The sequence below is a fragment of the Polypterus senegalus genome, chromosome 3 (assembly GCF_016835505.1).
Source record: "Polypterus senegalus isolate Bchr_013 chromosome 3, ASM1683550v1, whole genome shotgun sequence".
Lineage (NCBI taxonomy): Eukaryota > Metazoa > Chordata > Cladistia > Polypteriformes > Polypteridae > Polypterus > Polypterus senegalus.
The window spans coordinates 238,533,931-238,553,155 of NC_053156.1; the positions used below are offsets into that span (position 1 = coordinate 238,533,931).

The 19,225-nt window shown below is 35.4% G+C and overlaps 1 protein-coding gene across 2 annotated transcripts in view; it reads right to left on the reverse strand.

Moving 5' to 3' along the window:
• The window catches only part of LOC120526008 (peroxidasin), a 221,394-nt gene that overhangs the window by 46,830 nt on the left and 155,339 nt on the right, over positions 1-19,225 (reverse strand). For both annotated transcript variants that reach the window (XM_039748810.1, XM_039748809.1), the window contains 6 exons: positions 17,204-17,321; positions 12,271-12,440; positions 9,535-9,807; positions 8,443-8,559; positions 6,049-6,207; positions 588-700 (listed from right to left, as the gene is read on the reverse strand). In XM_039748810.1, coding sequence (XP_039604744.1) covers positions 588-700; positions 6,049-6,207; positions 8,443-8,559; positions 9,535-9,807; positions 12,271-12,440; positions 17,204-17,321 — 950 coding nt within the window. The remainder of the gene's footprint in view (positions 1-587; positions 701-6,048; positions 6,208-8,442; positions 8,560-9,534; positions 9,808-12,270; positions 12,441-17,203; positions 17,322-19,225) is intronic.

Sequence of the window (19,225 nt, forward strand, 5' to 3'; positions counted from 1 at the left end):
ATAACTTTTTATAAATAACTGTTCTTTAGTTTATTTTTGCTCTTCTTTTGTCTTTCATTATTATTATTGTAAATCACTTTTAAGCTACACTGATGTATGAAAATACATCATAAAGCATAAAGAAGAGGGATGCCTCACGCCTGGACAAACTGGTGAGAAAGGCAGGCTCTATTGTAAGCACAGAAATGGACAGTTTGACATTCGTGGCAGAGTGACGGGCACCGAGCAGGCGCCTGTCAATAATGGAAAATCCACTGCATCCACTGAACAGTGTCATCTCCAGACAGAGGAGCAGCTTCAGCGACAGACTGCTGTCACTGTCCTGCTCCACTGACAGACTGAGGAGATCGGTCCTCCCCCAACACTACTATGTGACTCTTCAATTCCACACGGGGGGTAAACGTTAATATTACACAAAATTATGGTCTGTCTGTTATACTTTCATTGTTATCAATCTTTTGTTTAATATTGTTTTTATCAGTATGCTGCTGCTGCTGGAGTATGTAAATTTCCCCTTGGGATTAATAAAGTATCTATCTATAAATAAATAAATGTTTTTTGAATGTTTACTGGTAACATCTACTTACTTTGTTCCATGTAATTACTGGTTCTGGTTCTCCATGAGCAGTGCATGGAATCTGCGCATTACTCCCTGACTCCACCGTCATATCCCTTGGTGTACTGGCAAAAACAGGCGTTACTAAAGATTCAAAAATGGGCATTAATAATAAGATCAATCAATTGGCAAAGAGAGTAAGTTGAGTATAGAGAAAATGTTATGTTTTTACTTCTTTATGCTAATAAACATCAAACAACTTTCTTATTGCAGTAAGTAAAGTGTTTAAAGTAATCAATGCCACCAATTTAAAAAAGAAACAGCCAAATATCAGTGAGTATAAAGCAAAACAATACAAAACCTCGTTCAGAGCTAACCAAGAAAAAATATATATGGTGCTGATGATTTTTTTAAATTCTTTTTTAGATGTTAGAGCCATTATAAATAATACACACTTCAGTGATTTGCATGAAAAATAAGTTAATAGAGCAACATTTTAATGTGGTGCACAAAGAGAGTAGTACTTGATTGATGGTTGATAAGGGTGAGTAGAGCTTTGAATTTACAAAACAAAAGAATGAAAAGGCTAAGAAGTCACATGCTGCTTTTTAAAAATGTCTGTTTTCAAAAGGTAACTGAATTTCATTAAAATTTAAGTACAAACCGGATTCCAAAAAAGTTGGGACACTATACAAATCGTGAATAAAAACTGAATGCAATGATGTGGAGGTGCCAACTTCTAATATTTTATTCAGAATAGAACATAAATCACGGAACAAAAGTTTAAACTGAGAAAATGTATCATTTTAAGGGAAAAATATGTTGATTCAGAATTTCATGGTGTCAACTAATCCCAAAAAAGTTGGGACAAGGCCATTTTCACCACTGTGTGGCATCTCCCCTTCTTCTTACAACACTCAACAGACGTCTGGGGACCGAGGAGACCAGTTTCTCAAGTTTAGAAATAGGAATGCTCTCCCATTCTTGTCTAATACAGGCCTCTAACTGTTCAATCGTCTTGGGCCTTCTTTGTCGCACCTTCCTCTTTATGATGCGCCAAATGTTCTCTATAGGTGAAAGATCTGGACTGCAGACTGGCCATTTCATCTCCTACGCAGTCATGATGTTGTGATTGATGCAGAATGTGGTCTGGCATTATCTTGTTGAAAAATGCAGGGTCTTCCCTGAAAGAGATGACGTCTGGATGGGAGCATATGTTGTTCTAGAACCTTAATATATTTTTCTGCATTGATGGTGCCTTTCCAGACATGCAAGCTGCCCATGCCACACGCACTCATGCAACCCCATACCCATCAGAGATGCAGGCTTCTGAACTGAGCGTTGATAACAACTTGGGTTGTCCTTGTCCTCTTTGGTCCAGATGACATGGCTTCGAATCGTGACTCGTCTGACCACAGAACAGTCTTCCATTTTGCCACACTCCATTTTAAATGATCCCTGGCCCAGTGACAACGCCTGAGCTTGTGGATCTTGCTTAGAAATGGCTTCTTCTTTGCACTGTAGAGTTTCAGCTGGCAACGGCAGATGGCACGGTGGATTGTGTTCACTGACAATGGTTTCTGGAAGTATTCCTGAGCCCATTCTGTGATGTCCTTTACAGTAGCATTCCTGTTTGTGGTGCAGTGTCGTTTAAGGGCCCGGAGATCACTGGCATCCAGTATGGTTTTACGGCCTTGACCCTTACGCACAGAGATTGTTCCGGATTCTCTGAATCTTCGGATGATGTTATGCACAGTTGATGATGATAGATGCAAAGTCTTTGCAATTTTTCGCTGGGTAACACCTTTCTGATATTGCTCCACTATCTTTCTGCACAACATTGTGGGAATTAGTGATCCTCTACCCATCTTGGCTTCTGAGAGACACTGCCACTCTGAGAAGCTCTTTTTATACCCAATCATGTTGCCAATTGACCTAATTAGTGTTTATTGGTCTTCCAGCTCTTCGTTATGCTCAAATTTACTTTTTCCAGCCTCTTATTGCTACTTGTCCCAACTTTTTTGGGATTTGTTGACACCGTGAAATTTTGAATCACCATTTTTTTCCTTTAAAATAATACATTTACTTGGATTAAACGTTTGATCTGTCGTCCACGTTCCATTACAAATAAAATATTGACATTTGCCATCTCCACATCATTGCATTCAGTTTTTATTCACAATTTGTTTAGTGTCCCAACTTTTTTGGAATCCGGTTTGTAGTTTGGGTGGTCATGAGAAGCTCAAACTGCAAACTGGGAAAGTACACTTTTACCACACCTGGCGAGAGCAGACCCATTTTCAATAGCAGTATGAATTATAGCTCATGATTGCTACTCAATACAAAATGCCACACTCAAAATGAAAGGCAGTTTTATCAGTATGATACTTTTTATCCTTTATAGTATATACTGTAGTTTTATTTAAGTTTAATAGAAAGAATGAAAATCTATTAAGACAGCATCAAGTGTACCCCTTGTATGATGTTTTATCTAACCAGACTGATATACAGTTTAACCTACAACCTGTGACCCTGTAGTTAGGATATAGTGGGTTGGATAATAGATGGATGGATTCTACTGTATACTGTTCATCTTTATATACACATATTTTTGGGATGTGCCATTTTAATTTTAAATGGATAATCAAATTAGCCACAGTATAGCTTCTTTAAGACTTTGTCTTTCTCCATTCTGCTCTTCGTTTCTAGGCTTGTATATCTAATAAATGCAAAATCTACATATCTAGGTATCTGCTGGCAACTACTCATCTGACCATTCATTTTTAAAGTCAGCTTTCAAGAGTTTTATTAATTATCACTGTTGGTCTCCTTAGCTGCGCATTTGTTGTTTAACACTTGCTGAAAACCATTTTAAAGCCTCTCACTTCAGAACAGAACTGCACAAAGAAAGGAGAGAATTCACCTCATACCTGTGTACCCTAGCTGAAATGGACAAAAAAAACTACATGAAGGGGGACAAGCAACAGATAAATAACATTTCTATTTAGTAACAGAGTAATAACGACAGATCATTACATCAACTGAACATGTCTTTATAATCCTATTAAGAAACTTTATCAGCCAACCAAAAGATTTTCCAAATCCAGAATTGAATTGAAATTATGAAAAACACATGCAAGAAAACCACAACAGGAGTGAAAATACTGCTGTCTTCCCCATAAATTTTGGAAATGCTTGGAAAAAGTGTAAAAACACACAAAATAGAAAATAAGAAGTATAAATATATATGTGTTCAATACAGACCGAGTATTCATAATCCAAAGTATGTGAGACCAGAAGTATTTCAAATTTCAAATATTTCTGGGTTTTGGAATATTTGCATATATGTAATGAAATATCATGGAAATGTATGATGGATCATAGTGTCCGTGGGTCAGACATGATTCCCAAACGAGAATACATGTCTGGAGAGAACCTGTTGAAAAGTGTGTAGTGAATAGCGGCAAAATCCTATGCTGCAAAGGTGGGCTTCTTCTTAAAACACCCCCAGTCTGTGCATTTTAAACTGCCGCCAGAGTTTAGGGAGAAAGCAAAAAGATACTGATCAAATGACTTGATACTGATAGAAAATAAGAAGTTAAGATTGCTGTTTTTCCAGGAGCTTAGTAGGAAAAAGTAACTGAAACTTAATTAATTTGCACGTTGTTGTGAGTGCTGTGACAGTGGGGACAAACTGACACACACACAGACCACCACAGCTAATGCGCTCTACACTTTTGACAAGTGCCTTTGTCTGCTATGATATCTTTCTATTATTTTATCTATTGCAGCATTATATGACATAACGAGAGCAAACAGAGTTTAGATAAGCATTGTGGTCTATGGATATACGACGTGTTAATACTTCACAGTTACTTTTTCATGGCATGTTTACATCTCCAGTTAGAGAGTAATGTAAAATTTCATTAGTTATTCTTTCAGACGTGCAGTCAGAAGGTGGGTGCATCTACCAGGGTTGTTTGGCAGATTTGTTGATTCGGGTGTTTTGAGTACTGAAAACGACATCTCCTGTGGTTCTTGGTATTCAAGTTTTTTTAACGGCAGTCCTTTTGACAGAGTGCGATACACTATTTACTTCGAATGAAAATTTAGCAGTTCAGATTTTGGTCAGAAAAGCTGCAAAATCATTCAAGTTTACATCGACTCCTACGCTATCATTATAACGCTGATTAACAGGGAGCACCTACAGCTCCTGCGATGACATATTGTGCACATTTACCATTTGTCCATTGATGCTGTTGAATGCTAATGTACAACCTGATGTTGCAAAAAGGTTTTTCCTTGCCTCAGGTTAAGTTTATTTTTAAAACATGCAAAGTGCTCTCTGTCCACACAACACACATTTTACTGTCTGGGGTCATTTAGGTGACTTTTCAACTGTATGTGGTTCCTCGTAAACAGAAGCTCGCTGTCTATTGGACCAGGTTAGCGAGAGCACAGCTGCTCTTTGCTATTTGAAATCACTGCTCCTACTCCGAGTGCCTCCTTCATGAGGCCTTGGATTGGTTTAGAAATGTGACATTCAATGAACTGTCTACTTGTTCCCATTTAACTTTAAAAAAATGAACTTGTGGTTGTCTGGCCTCAATGAGACCAGGGGCACAGTGAAAATAATTCTCAATTTTACTCGATCAGCAACTGCTAGAGAAGATACAAGCATGGAAAAAAAAGAAAAAGAAAATAGTCTCCCAAACTACCATCATTAAATCAGATAAAATTTGGTATTTTAACAGTTTGAAAGCATTTTAAGTTCAATTTTATAGGTCTGAATAATAATTTATATATATGTACAGACACAGGAGAATTCCCATTCCCATATATGCACTTTTAAGTCTTATATTAAAACTGGTGATTTTGCTGTTTAGAGCAAACCCAGGGCCTTAACATACTTCAGCACAGAATACATATATTTATTATACACTAGCAGCCATGTGTTTATCAAGGACTGAGAGAAACATTTAAAACTATATGCACAGGAAAAATGTTTTGAGTCTGTTTTCAAATATTGTACTATTAAACGATACCATAATTAAATCTTCATGAAAATGAAAAAAGAAAAAAATCCTTCCCTTCTATCTTCTGAACTCATACATCTACCCTTTTTCTTATCTTGTTTAGTCCAATACAGGCTCTTCAAAATTTATGGGGAATGACAACAATCATGTGCTCCCCTATTAGACTGCCTAGTAAGGAGGTAATTTTGTGCAACTGTGGCCAACAGACATACTGTACCTGGAACTATCACTGCCAGTTTTGAAGAATTTGTGAGAGAGTAAGAAAATGTCCAAAGACACCATTGCTAAAGCATCTATTCTTCAAGGAAAATTTAAATATCAAGGTTAGCATTTCATATAAACTGAAATAATAAGGATTGGGCTGACACAAAATTGATTCAAAATATTCAACTATTGTTGGATTAATTTGAACATTTTTAGTACATTGTTGGTTTAAAAAAAAAGTAAAATCAATACCTTTGTGTTGCACAGAGAGCTGCACTGCAGTCCTAACAGAACCAACAATATTAACAGCTTGACATTCATACTGTCCTTGGTCATGTGGAGCAACCCCAGAAATTCGCAGTGATCCACTAGAAAGAACTATATGTCTCCTGTCATTTGGCAATGGGCTGCCTAAAGGAAAGATACAAATTATGTTTGCACACCCATTCTCTTTTAATTTATTTATATTATTTAGAGCAAAACATATTAATAAAATCCGATCAAATCCAGAAAATTATAACAATATGTTCTGCTCTTAACATAAATCATGAAACACAGCACTCGACTCAACAACAGCATGAGTGCTCCACCTACAATGGTTTTTCCTTTAGAATGAAACTGTAGATTAGATGAAAGGTTTAGCAGAAGTCTGGTGTGCATATTTGCTTACAGTTACATTATAAGAAGAATTTTATTTTTGGCAATTTGAAATTATACAAAACATTGCCTTCTCATCAAGTTACAGAAAGTGGATTAAGATTCTTCTAGCTGTGTAAAATCATTCTTTGTTTAACCAGTGTGCTATAGGATGTCCAAACCCATTTTTCATAGCACAAAATTATCCCATCTGGTAGATATTGCTGTTAAAGGATTAGGAGTGATTGTAGATTGAAGACTGAGAGAGATATGAAAACTTTTGCCTAAAATAGCTTGAGTGTAGAACATTCCAGAAATGTGACCCCGTGATGCAGACGTTTGATGGCATTGCTTACAGGTTGTATTTAGCCCTGGAAACATTTTAGACAATTTTATATATGTGTGAACAATGAATAATTTTTAGTTTGATTTTTTGGCGCATATTGAATTAGAATGCATTTTCTGAATAGCTGAATTCCATTCCTTTTCTCAAAATCAAACTTTAGCTGAAAGATCCCTTTATTATCATTTACTGAGATCATCAGAATATAAATATTTTTTTGATATACTCTGAATAGCATCTTGAGAGACTAGTCAGTATCTCCTTATCCATGAGTGAGTAGAACACAGCAGTGTCAGAAATATTTCAGTGTTCTTGTAGTTAATTTAAAACAATTCAGGGATGTCACTTTGGTCTCATCCAGCCAAGAACAAAACAGCACAAGCAGGCTACGCTGTGAATCAATACCTGGCTATTTTCTGTAGTCATTCCATCACTTCAGTGATTTTAGAAGGCATAGAAATGTAAAAATGCAGACAGAGGATTTTATTATGTGTGTGCTGCTCAAACTTGAAAATGAAAGTAAAAACTGTAATGAAGTTTGAAAATCCTATGTAAACTATACACAGACTTGACTGCTTTCATCCACACGTACCATATGAAAGAAAAATTAAAACACTGCTAATGACTTCTTCTCTTGTATAGTTGTCCCAACTGATACCATGCAATTAAAAACAATGTGCAAGTCAGGTAATTAATTAATGTAAACTATATCAAAACATATTTGATGTTAAAAACATTAATAACCAGGCACAAATTAAGATTTAGAACAATATACCAAAACCAAACGAATAACTTATTTTAAAATGAGCCACAAGTTATGCTGCTAATATTTGAACATTTCCTCAGAAAGGCTAAGAAATCACGTTACACACCACACAAAGCTGAAAATTTAACAATAAGAATAAGATACCTAAAGTAACAGGTTTTGTGAAATACTGAACCAGGAGAGTAACTTTTTTGTGGACATGTTTCAGTCTTTTCTTCCCCATATTTTTCAAACACTAATAAACAAGTTACAGTTAACCAGGGCACCAAACTTGTGTGTGTTTCTTTTAGGAGCTCTAGCCTTCCCATATGGATGAATGGTATGGTTTACAAAAAATACAAAAGCTTAGAAAAAGAAAAAGAAAATCGAACATTAAATTTAAATGCAAAGTGCTGGTTTTTTCTAATTTATTCCATTTGGAAAGTGTAGGGGCAAAATACAGTATAATATTTCCAAAGGTTTTCAGAAACTGGGCACTCTACAACTTCCTTGTCTTATTTTAACAAGTAAAGACAGATGAATCAGGGCTGAAATACATACAAATGTGAAAAATATTTATCGATAGAGGTACACTATGTTTATTAATTACTTGATTTAATTAATGTATTAGACTGTAATATGAGAAATACTATAATATATGAATACAACAAAGTGATTATTTATCTATTGCTGTAAATAAGGAGAAAGAGATGGAACACTATAACTTTAGTTAAACACCAATATTTCTATTTTTAAAACTCATGATGAAAGAATACATTTGAAATTAGCAGCAGGATTACAGATCCAAGGTTAATACTACAATAACAGTAAAATGGCATTTACCCAATATCTGTAATGTAATGCAAAACGACAAAGGCAGGAAAGTGCTAGAATCTAACTAAAAAGTTATACTCTTCCTTACCACCCCTTGTCCAGGCTATCACTGGGCGAGGATATCCTTGTGCTTCACAGGCAAAGTCAACAGTTACTCCCTCCAGTGCTGTTTGGTCTTGGGGAAAAACTGTGAATTGAGGTGTTGCTGCAAACAACCACAGAAGTCAACACATTTAAAAATAAATGTTACACCATGCCATGTTTTCCACAAAAAATATTGCATTCTAACATGATTGAAATCTAGAAATACCATATCTATGTGACAATACACTGTAGAAAAAAGTATTTCTGTATTTTCTTAAAAAAATGAAAACAAGGTAACAAAGAATGTTCTATTAGTAGCAGCAACTGGTCGTTCATTAAGAAAGTGATCAAAACAAAAACTTTGAGCTAGTGCAGAACTCCATGATCTGAGTTTTACACCCTGCCCGATATTAAATACCATTTATACACACCCTGTTCCTTTGAGAGACTATACTAATCATTGTAAAATGAGAACTGTTACAACTGTAGATCATTTTCAGCAAGAAAGAAGTAATAATTTCTCTCTTTTTCACTGGAGGACGTAAAAATGCAACAAGTAGAGACTTTTATTATGGGTGTATTAATTGACATATTACATTGCACGTAAGCATTAAAGAAACACAGTAAGAACTGTACTTTGTTCTGCTTCAAATTACACTTACTCTTGCAAAAAGTTTTAGCTTTTACTTTTATATAACATCTGACATTAAAAAAGAAAAAACTTTTTTTTTTAGAAATGCACTGCCAAAATATAATACGCGGAATCACTGAGACTTTTAGTATATTTTAAATCAGTTTAAAAATGAGTTTTTTGAAAAAAAAAAAAAGTTTAACATTCATGAAACAAATATAACAAAGTCTGAGTAGATTAGGTACTGTATATGTATTTTTATTATTATAGACACATTTTATAATAAATGCATATATTAAATATGGTGGACTTCCCATTTATGTTATATACTGAATGGGTATATACAGGATATACAAAAAAACTAGTTTCTTTTTCATGTGCTTTACATGTAAATAATGTATATTCAATAAGATGATGTAATTAAACTGGACTTGGATCACATTTGAAACATTTGATTACATTTACCTTGTACAATAATGTAGGCTGTAGCTTGGATAGTATCAGCATTATTGCTTGCAAAACAAATATATTGTCCTCCGTCTGCCTGGTTGACATTCTGGATGTAGAGACCCCCAGAGTTTGTGATGGTTATGCGGTCATCATTAGACAAGGGAGTTCGGTCTCCTTTGGTCCAAGAAATCCGGGGATGAGGTTGGCCTGTTGCACTACATTCTAGCGTCACACTCTCTCCCACTAACACTTCTGTGTTCTGAGGCTGAATTACAAAACTTGGTCTTGCTGTAAAAAAAAAGAAATAAAAACAACTGACAGAGAATAATCTGCATATATAAAAAGTAACTAGTTAAGCTAACAAAATTTACTTTGCCAAAGGCTATGCTCTCTGTTTTGAAATAAAAATTGCATTTATAAATTTAACTTTTTTCATTTTGCAATTCTTCTGCTTACTTTATTCTGGAAAAGTGTAATGATCTGAGAAATTATTTTATTTCATGGCTGGCTTAATACAAAGTCTGCCACTGGTGGTTACGGCTCTCAAAAGCACGTCAATGGATAGATGACACATATGAGGCATACTTTACACCAGCTGATGTTTTCAGTCGCATCTCTTTTATCTTTTAATTTGTTTCTCTTTTTACACCTCTCTCAGACCATGCTCTGCAATATTGAGAAGCGCCATGGTAACCAATGAACCAGTTATTACTAGGTAGAACTCCTGACCAATTAATGAGGAGGGAGGTGTGTCTTCAATTTAAAGGCTCACATCTCACTTATGCATGGTAGGATTTTTTAACAGTACTTTAACAAATATGCACATTGTTACCATGAATACATATGATTTAAAAATGTTCTTCAACCATCTCTGCAAACAACATGGGGTAAGTAACAGATGCAAAAATGATAATTTTTGGGTGGAGAATTCCTTTAAGGCAAAAAGTTTATCTAAATAAGAGTCAAACAAGAAATTATGATAAAGAAGGGACTGGTCGTCATCCATAATTTTGCCCTCAAACACTGTCATCGATTCCCTACTGACACTATAAACATATAATGATACATACAAAAATTCTGATGCCATTTTATTGTATGAGGAAAATGGTGGCAGATAGTTTATAAAAGCAGTGCAATTTTTTTTATTTCAAAATATTTTTTAAATATATAATGATTCATAAAAAATTGACAAATATTAGGGCCAGGGTGTAATACCATAACAAGGCACACATGTGAAAATAAAACACACAATTTATTATTTTACTTACTTATATTAAATGTATGTTTACATTTGTTTTAATTTTGTTATATGCGTATGATTTCATTCTGGTGAAATTAATGGCACTGCCAGCGCATATGGGCATGTGTGTGCACTAAATTCCAAACTGGCTTATTAGGAAACATTGATATATATAAACTTATGGCTTCCAAATAGTTGTCCTTGATCTTTGCCATTCTACTGGCAAAAATTGGGTTTGTATAGCCTTCAATCCTGTTGAAGAATTTAGGTTTAGAAAAACAAGCTCTTGCCTGTGCAGCCTAAAAAAATAGAATAATTAATTTAAAAACATTACTGAACAACTCTAAAAAATGTCAGTGAAAACTAAAGTGCTGTAATTGTGTATGTTTCAAAAGTGTCATAGTCATTTTTCACAGCCAATTAAAACATGCTTTTTGTGTTGTTTAGTCATGACTGTTTTGCAGACTTGCTTTATTCTGCCATTGTTTATGTTTCTTTACATATAATATTTTGTTCTTAATATCTGAGGAGGCTTAAAGGAGTGTTCTATTGTTTTATTTTGAGTTTTTTTTTTAAAGCAACAGTGTTTTTTAATGAAATCAAGGAACTGTCAATGCTTTTGTCTAGTGTACATTCAGAAAATTTTTTTTGAAATGTATAATGTTCGTCTTTTTCTAGCGTATATGTCATCCAATTATGAAACTTGCATCCTTCTAAGTGGTTAAAATGTTTGTTTTTTTGCCACAAGTACTATATTTTTAATTCTAATAACTAATACTACAAGCTGTACTAACACTTTGAAAAGCACCTGCTCACAGTGTCATTGTTCATGATGGAAGCTACTGCTTTAAATAATGATTAGCCCGGTATTGTCTGAAATCTACAGTATGGTCTGATGTGTTCACACAATTTGTTTCACTTTGGTTCTGGTGAACAACAATGTTATAACGTTTTTATTACCGATGCAATGATAAAAGTGCATTTTCTGTCTTTATTTTTACTATGCTTAGAAAGATTACATTATAGGTACAGCAAGTATCATTTCAAATACATCACTTTAAAGAAAATTACATAATTTATTCTGATGTAAAAAATATTCTTGCTTCATTATGGTAGACAATAGTTGCCTACTGCCTATCTTTAGTTTAGTTCTTTGACAATGGAGTCTTCTGCTCCAGACATGATTATTCTTTTGTGTGCTGAAAGTGTCTGATTCCAATAACAACTCTCTGCCCAAAGGCTGCCAGAAAAGAAGAATGAGCTGAGTATTACAAGGATTATGCAATAAGGCAATTAGTATATTACTGAACAAAACGTCTTCAAAAATGAAAAGCAGTATTCTCCTAAATTTCAAATTTCTGTCTCAACTTTGTACTCTCTTTTGCCTTTCGTTAAAAGAATCTGGCTCCTAAGTCATAGCATAAAGATTTTTTTCTACTCTTTTCTGTTTCTTTCACTACAGCAGTTTTAAAATTCCTTTTTTTAATCAAGATTACGTTCACTCTACTCACATGGTGCACCAAAGTAACGAAGGGTAACTTCAGGGGTTTTCACTTTCCCTGCAACATTTTTTGCCATGCATTGATAAACTCCTTGATCAGTCTCCTGGGTGTTCTGAATCATTAATGTCCCATCCTCAAGCAAATTTAAACGTTCATCATGCTTCATGTCCAGCTCATTACTAGAAAATACACAAAAAATATATAATCCAATAATCAGAACATACAGATTGCTTTATATTAGTGGTTAAACTACACAAAACAAGCACACACTAGATAAAACCTCTCTGAGAAATTCTTAGTACATATCTTATAAAATGTACAAATAAAACAACACAAAAGGAACAAAAATTATGTGTGCCAGGTAGAGGTGTATGGTATACCAGTAAAAATGAGACACCAGTAGAAATCTGTCAACCGGTACAAATTTTCATATAGCATTTTTATCATGGCTGAAGACATCAGGAAGCTTCCTTTGTTACTTGTCACAAAAGAGACAGTACATGGTGGAGAGGGGGCATTCTGTTATCTTCTGAAAGAGCCAGCACTTTTCAGAACCACAAGCAAGAGGACTCCCATCCCTCCTCCTGATCACCCGTCTCCCCACCCATGAAATTATTATTCCCCAGTTCCATGAAAACAGATTCCCTCTCTGAGGAACAATGTTTCACTTCAAACATTGATGATAATAATAATAAAGTAGCCTTGAATTAACCATTGTGCAAAATAAGCACATGTTAAAATCAGCAAAGGAAAAGGACCAGTACTCACTCTTTAAAAAGTTAGGAGAAAATTATAAGTAGGTAACAATAAGAATTATTTTACATCTTCTGATTCATACATATTGAAATGCTGTATATTTTCAAAGTTAGAAAGCAATGAAATGGGAGATTTTTTTTTCATACAAATAATGATGCACTCTTTCTAAAAAACTGTCCACCAACAACAATTTCTGTTGAAAGAGGATTTTGAAGCTCAGTCATGTGACAAGTAAGAATTCTTTCTTCACTACACTGGATTTTACAGTTTGGATTGCTAGGCTCTGATGTGGCAATATTCAGTCAATGGAGATCTAAATTTTCTTTGGTTTGCCTTTTAAATATGACTTGAAAGGAAATGTTAAAGTCTAACTGGGATTGGTTGTTTTTGTTCAATGGAAAACCAAAAGATTTGGAAAGAATAGCTTTTTGAATATATATTTTTTATTGTCGATCTTGGTTCTTTTTTTACTCTATAGTCTATACAGTACACATTTTCAAAGATTCTGTGCCTTTTTATCAGTAAGTGGAACAGTGGTGGTTTGTAACATGGGATATATCTCCCCCTCCATATACTTTACAAAATCTACTTATATTAAGTCGCTAAAGTAAAATAATCATGAAATAAATTTGTTTATTTGCACAATGCGCCGGGTGTCAACACATGTCAACATTCATTAAAAATTGATTACACTTATTTAATTTATGTGTGAATATCTATTTCCTAAGTGAAGGGTGCTGGCCAAATGAGAGTGTGTGTAAGTCCTTGATCATTTGGTAAGTACGTGACCTGAGGATTCCCTTTAATTGTTTGCTTTCAGATTTTGCCTGGCACGCAGTACTCTGTGCCCCGACATGTATTGGCAGCGAATTAGTACTGATTTAGGTTTTTTTAATGTAATGTGATTAGACAATTGTCAACGCCCTATTTCAAGTTTATGTCAATGCCTCTCTGTTCCCACCTGCCATTAATGTAACTACTGATTAGCAAGCATGACTTTACAGAGGTGGCAACTTCAAGTGAAACTTCAGAAATCAAAGAAAATTTGGTTATTTCTTTAAACACCCCTTCATAAATCATTCACTTGAAGAAGAAAAAAAGAAGATAAAGGAGCTTGGACTGGAATGACCTGACTTAAGAATTCAGCAGTAGGCGAGTGATCAAGTATGAGCCTACACATAGATGTTTTCCGCTCCTGTTATGACCAACAGAGTTGGTTAACTGAATGTGATGTAAGTAATACTTTTGTGTATTCCCTGTTTTCTTCTTCAAAGTGTCAAAGTGTTAAAGTGTTGTGAACAATGATGGGCTTATGAGACCTAAAACATCTTTCTAAAAAAATGCAGATGGCATGAAAGTAGCTGTAGTTATCTAGAGCAGTGTTTTTCAATCCGTGTTGCAGTACAGTGGTACACCATGAGAATTACTCAGGTGTGCTGTGGAAATAATAGTGTAGCACACTAGGGTCTGGAACTGAGAGGGACAATCTCCGCAGGTGGTCGAGACATGTCTTAGAAGGTCAGGACTACCTGAAGAAGCTGACATAAAAGCAGCTCCATGATCACTATGCTGCAGACACAGCACTTCAAGCAGTTCAGATGCATCTCCAGGCCACTATCTGCCCTGGGTATGTGGTCGCCAGCAAGCCTCACGGCGTTGGTGGATAGTGGGCATATGAGTTGCCTCTGAGAGGGGCGAGCAAAAGCACAAAGCAGCTTGGAGATGCCACCAAAGTAGTCACTAAGTGCTGTGTCTGCAAACGCTGATCTCAGAGATGCTTTTTTACCGTCTTCTCCAGTAGTCCTGTCCCTTTGGACAATTAGGCACATGTATCAGATAGAATGTGTTTGTGGTTAGTAAGACAGTAGTGTGCTTTGGGATGATTTTGTTTACAAAAAGTGTGCCATTAATGAAAAAAAGGTTTGGAAACACGGATATAGACAATAGTATAAGGCTTTGTGAAATGACTCAATTTAATCAGAAATGTTCAGGTCCAAAGGAAAGCAAAATCTATGTTCAAGGAAATATAGGTATCCTAATTGTAAAGGCAGAATAAGATTTAGGTTGGACTTGTCCTGTAGGTGTTGTACAAGACAAGTTGGGGGTGGTGACGTAGGTTTTAAGATGTGGGGTCTATGGATGTTACAATGTGAATTGGTGAGGTAAGCCTGGCAAACCTGCAAGTGTTAAAATTAGGGTGGAAATTACTCTATGGTTGTACTAAATGATAAACTGGGATGCAAGAATTCACAGAAATCAGAGGAATAGTGATTGTATGATGTGGCTTTACGGAATACAGTGGAAATGACCAAGGACTGGGGAATCTATTAGCAAAGGCAGAATAAGATTTGGATTGAACGTACATTATGGATATGTTATATGACAGATGGAAGTACACATTATTGGAAGATTACGGAGGTGGGTGTGCGAATAAAAAAGTGCGGGTTTTAGCAGAATGGGGAACTGGGCAAGTTGACAGAGGACTGGGCAGTTTGGAGACAGGTCTAGTATAAAACTTGGCTAGCAGGTGCACCTGTTCCTTTCCACATCTATAGGGTAAATTATGGGAAGAATAAGAAGACTATGGATGTCATGGACTGTGGTTTTGGAGCACAGTAGAAATGGGAAAGCTGGCATCAGATTGGGCAGCAGGGTGGAATGAGTATAATACATTTTAGCCTGGATTTGTTCTATGGGTCTGGTATTGGACAGGCACTCTGACGAGGACCACAAGAGGGCTGCTTCCAAAAACTGCACCCCTAACCAAATTATGATTCACTAGCCACCACTGATGTGCAATATATGTTTATTTAGTTCTTGTTCAGTTATTATTTTTTATTTTAACCAGTAAATGTATTTTGAATATAAATCAGCTGACATGTCATTCTGTTAAAAAAACACAACTTAAAACTCATTTGTTCAGGAAGGCATTTAATTTGACCAGGCATTCTGATACTTCCAGTTGCTCAGGATGACTTGTGTTTGTATCACAAAATCTGTTGTTTGTTCAGGGATTTATAGTAGGATTTGTATTTTCTGTTCTTTATTGTCTGTTATTCTTATTCAAAGCTTTGTGTTTCACGTGTTTATCTTTATTTACTGTTTTATGCTGATACGAGAGGGCATTCAAGTGGTATCTGCACCTTTTTTTAACTCTTATTTATTAAACATTTCAAAAACAAATTACATCACTTTTCTACATAGTCACCTTCATTTGCAAAGCAATTTTTTCAGCGTCATACCAACTTTTTAATGCTTAATTACTACTCCTCCTTCCTTCACCGTTTCCAATGAAAATATAAAAGTGCAGAAACTTTTTGAAGATCCCTCATATTATTTTGGATCCAATATTGTATATTTGATCTTTTTTTCTGCTATTTCCCAGTTGTCAATTCTGAAATTCTATGAAGCACTTTTAGCATGGGAAAGGCACTATGTAATTATAATGTGTTATTACTTTTACATTATTACTGTAGTTGATTAAAATGGTCCTTATAAAAAGAAACATCAAGGTAAAACTACATACTGTTAACCTAAAATTATGTCAACAGAAGCACCTAAACTAGACACTGGCTGAAACTTATATGCACAAAGATTATACTGTGATATATACCGTAAGTGTGATCCTTTTTTTATTATATAGTGATATACATTTTTGAGCAATCAGAATACTTGGCTTACCCATAATCCATACATACAGTATTTTAAACCACTGAATGCATAAACAAGAGAGGCAAATTACTGGAGTGAAGAAATCTTTACCATTAACCTACCTGGCAAATAATTAAAATGATGATTATTTCAGAAATAACTTGAGACTATAGTATGGTAGGAACATAATAAAACAATGTGTTTGAGGGAGAAGATATTTAGGGGAGCAATTATTGTCTGAAGCATTATGTTGAATTGGTCGACCAAACAGCACATTTTTTTGTACTTAGATCAGATTAGTAACAGAAAAGACCATCAAAAATACAGATCCATCAGGAAAATTGAATGAAGAGGCTTTGAAATGATTGGTAGTATCAACATGGGCAGGAGGCTCAGCTCATGAGGACAGGCTCAGTTACTCTGCCCTAACTACATTTCTTTGAATGCGCACCTGTGTTTTACTGGTCTGCAAAGTGCTTTGGAATGTTGTTGACTATTACAAAAAAACAGTAAAATGTATTGAAAATTGACTTACTTATTACGTAGCCAGATAATTTCAGGTTTTGGGTTGCCTTCTGCTCTGCAGGTGAAGTAGACTGTGTTTCCTGAGATAACATCCACATCTTGGGGCTCTGAAGTGATTCTTGGAACTTCTACAAAAACAGGATGCTGAAAATGAGGGACAACCTTGTCACAAATTCCCTCCCATTGATCAGTTAGACAGGCATTGTAGAAATGTACAATATACTGTTGTACTTTTTTAACAAACAGATAAAATGCATAAATTATACAGTATGTTTATAAACAAAATTGTTTTAAGTTCTAGTAGATTACTTTAACTGCATATTTTAAAAAAGTATGTGCTTAGGCTGGTAAGCCAATCTTAACTCTTTAGAATTATTATGACATTCTTCAATATTGTGAAAAACTACTCTTGATCGCAGTCCTGATATCAGACTAACATAAGGCAGACTACTTTACACAACATTATACTCAAAATGAATAAAACATACATAAGGTACTGTAACTATAGAATGGATGGTTTTTTTTTTTTTTTACTTTGAAAGTCTAAAAGGTATATCTGTTGAGAAAGGGGAGGCCTATATCAGTAAAGCTAGCATCATAAATGAGATTAGTCAATTGAACTGTAGGAAAGATTGACAGTTTTGTGTGTGCCCTGACCTTGGATTTCGGATAACAACTTCTTGTGTTCAGAGATTTGCAAAAATTGTGACCAGTTTCTTGCACTATTTAAGTAAAAAATGTGGTGGTTTCTTCTTACATGATACACCAAAGGATTGTAAAACAAGACTTAACTAAGTTGTTTTCACATACTAAGATGACAGGATTTCAGTACATGACCTATGTTTATTTTTTTAATACTTGACTATATATCTTCCTATCTATACTAATAAAAGGCAAAGCCCTCACTCACTCACTCACTCACTGAATCACTCACTCACTTACTCATCACTAATTCTCCAACTTCCCGTGTAGGTAGAAGGCTGAAATTTGGCAGGCGTATTCCTTACAGCTTACTTACAAAAGTTGGGCAGGTTTCATTTCGAAATTCTACGCATAAGGGTCATAACTGGAAGCTATTTTTCCCCATATAATGTAATGGAGTCTTGAGTTGGAGATGGCCGTGGGGGGCGGAGTTTCGTGTGACATCATCACGCCTCCACGTAAGTGCGTAGATAACAAGGAAGAACTCCAAACAGCGATCAGCACAAAACGCCATTTCACAATTGAGAATGCAGAAAAACATTATGAAGCAAATGATGCATATGCGGAAACAAAGCACGGCGTGAACCGTAAGTTTATATTAAATTAAGTTCATAGACAGGCTGCCACTAGCGTTTGTAATTTAGTGCCTGCCCATATAAGGCCGTCCATCAGCGGCAATCCAATACAAACACTGCCGCTAAATATTCACGTGTGAAGGACTGTGCTTATGCAGAGGAAGATGAGATGGTCAGGGTGGTGTTTGGCACAAACTCATTGAAACTGCGAGAGAAACTTTTAAGTGCCGGGTCTTAGCTGACATTACACGAGATGGCACCAGTACAGCTGGGAACCTTCGATGCAAGAACACCAAGCGGCTCACGTGAACTGACGCAGTGCACAGACAAAAGCAACAGTTCCAAAGAGTGCTGAACAAAACCGAATTACACAATTGAGAAGGCAGCAAAAAAATATGAAGCGTCTTATACATACAATCATATTCATAAGTGCAGCTACTGCGGAAACAAAGCACACGGTGGAAAAAGTGAATGTCCGCTAAAGGAAGACAGCGTAAAAAAAACCCGTGCATGCAGTTTGTCACATCACAGATAAAAGGAAGACGAGCTGTTTATTGATGCAGTAAGGAACTAATCGATGAATGAAACCTCTTATCTTTACAACGATTGACAAACACGGAATGTAACTTGAACACATCCTACAAATACGAGCCTGATTGAAAGAAATAATGATAATCAAATCCTTGATGACAGCAACATTCAATAACACTCACAAAACAATTACTGTATATTGACAATCATGTTACGTTATTTTT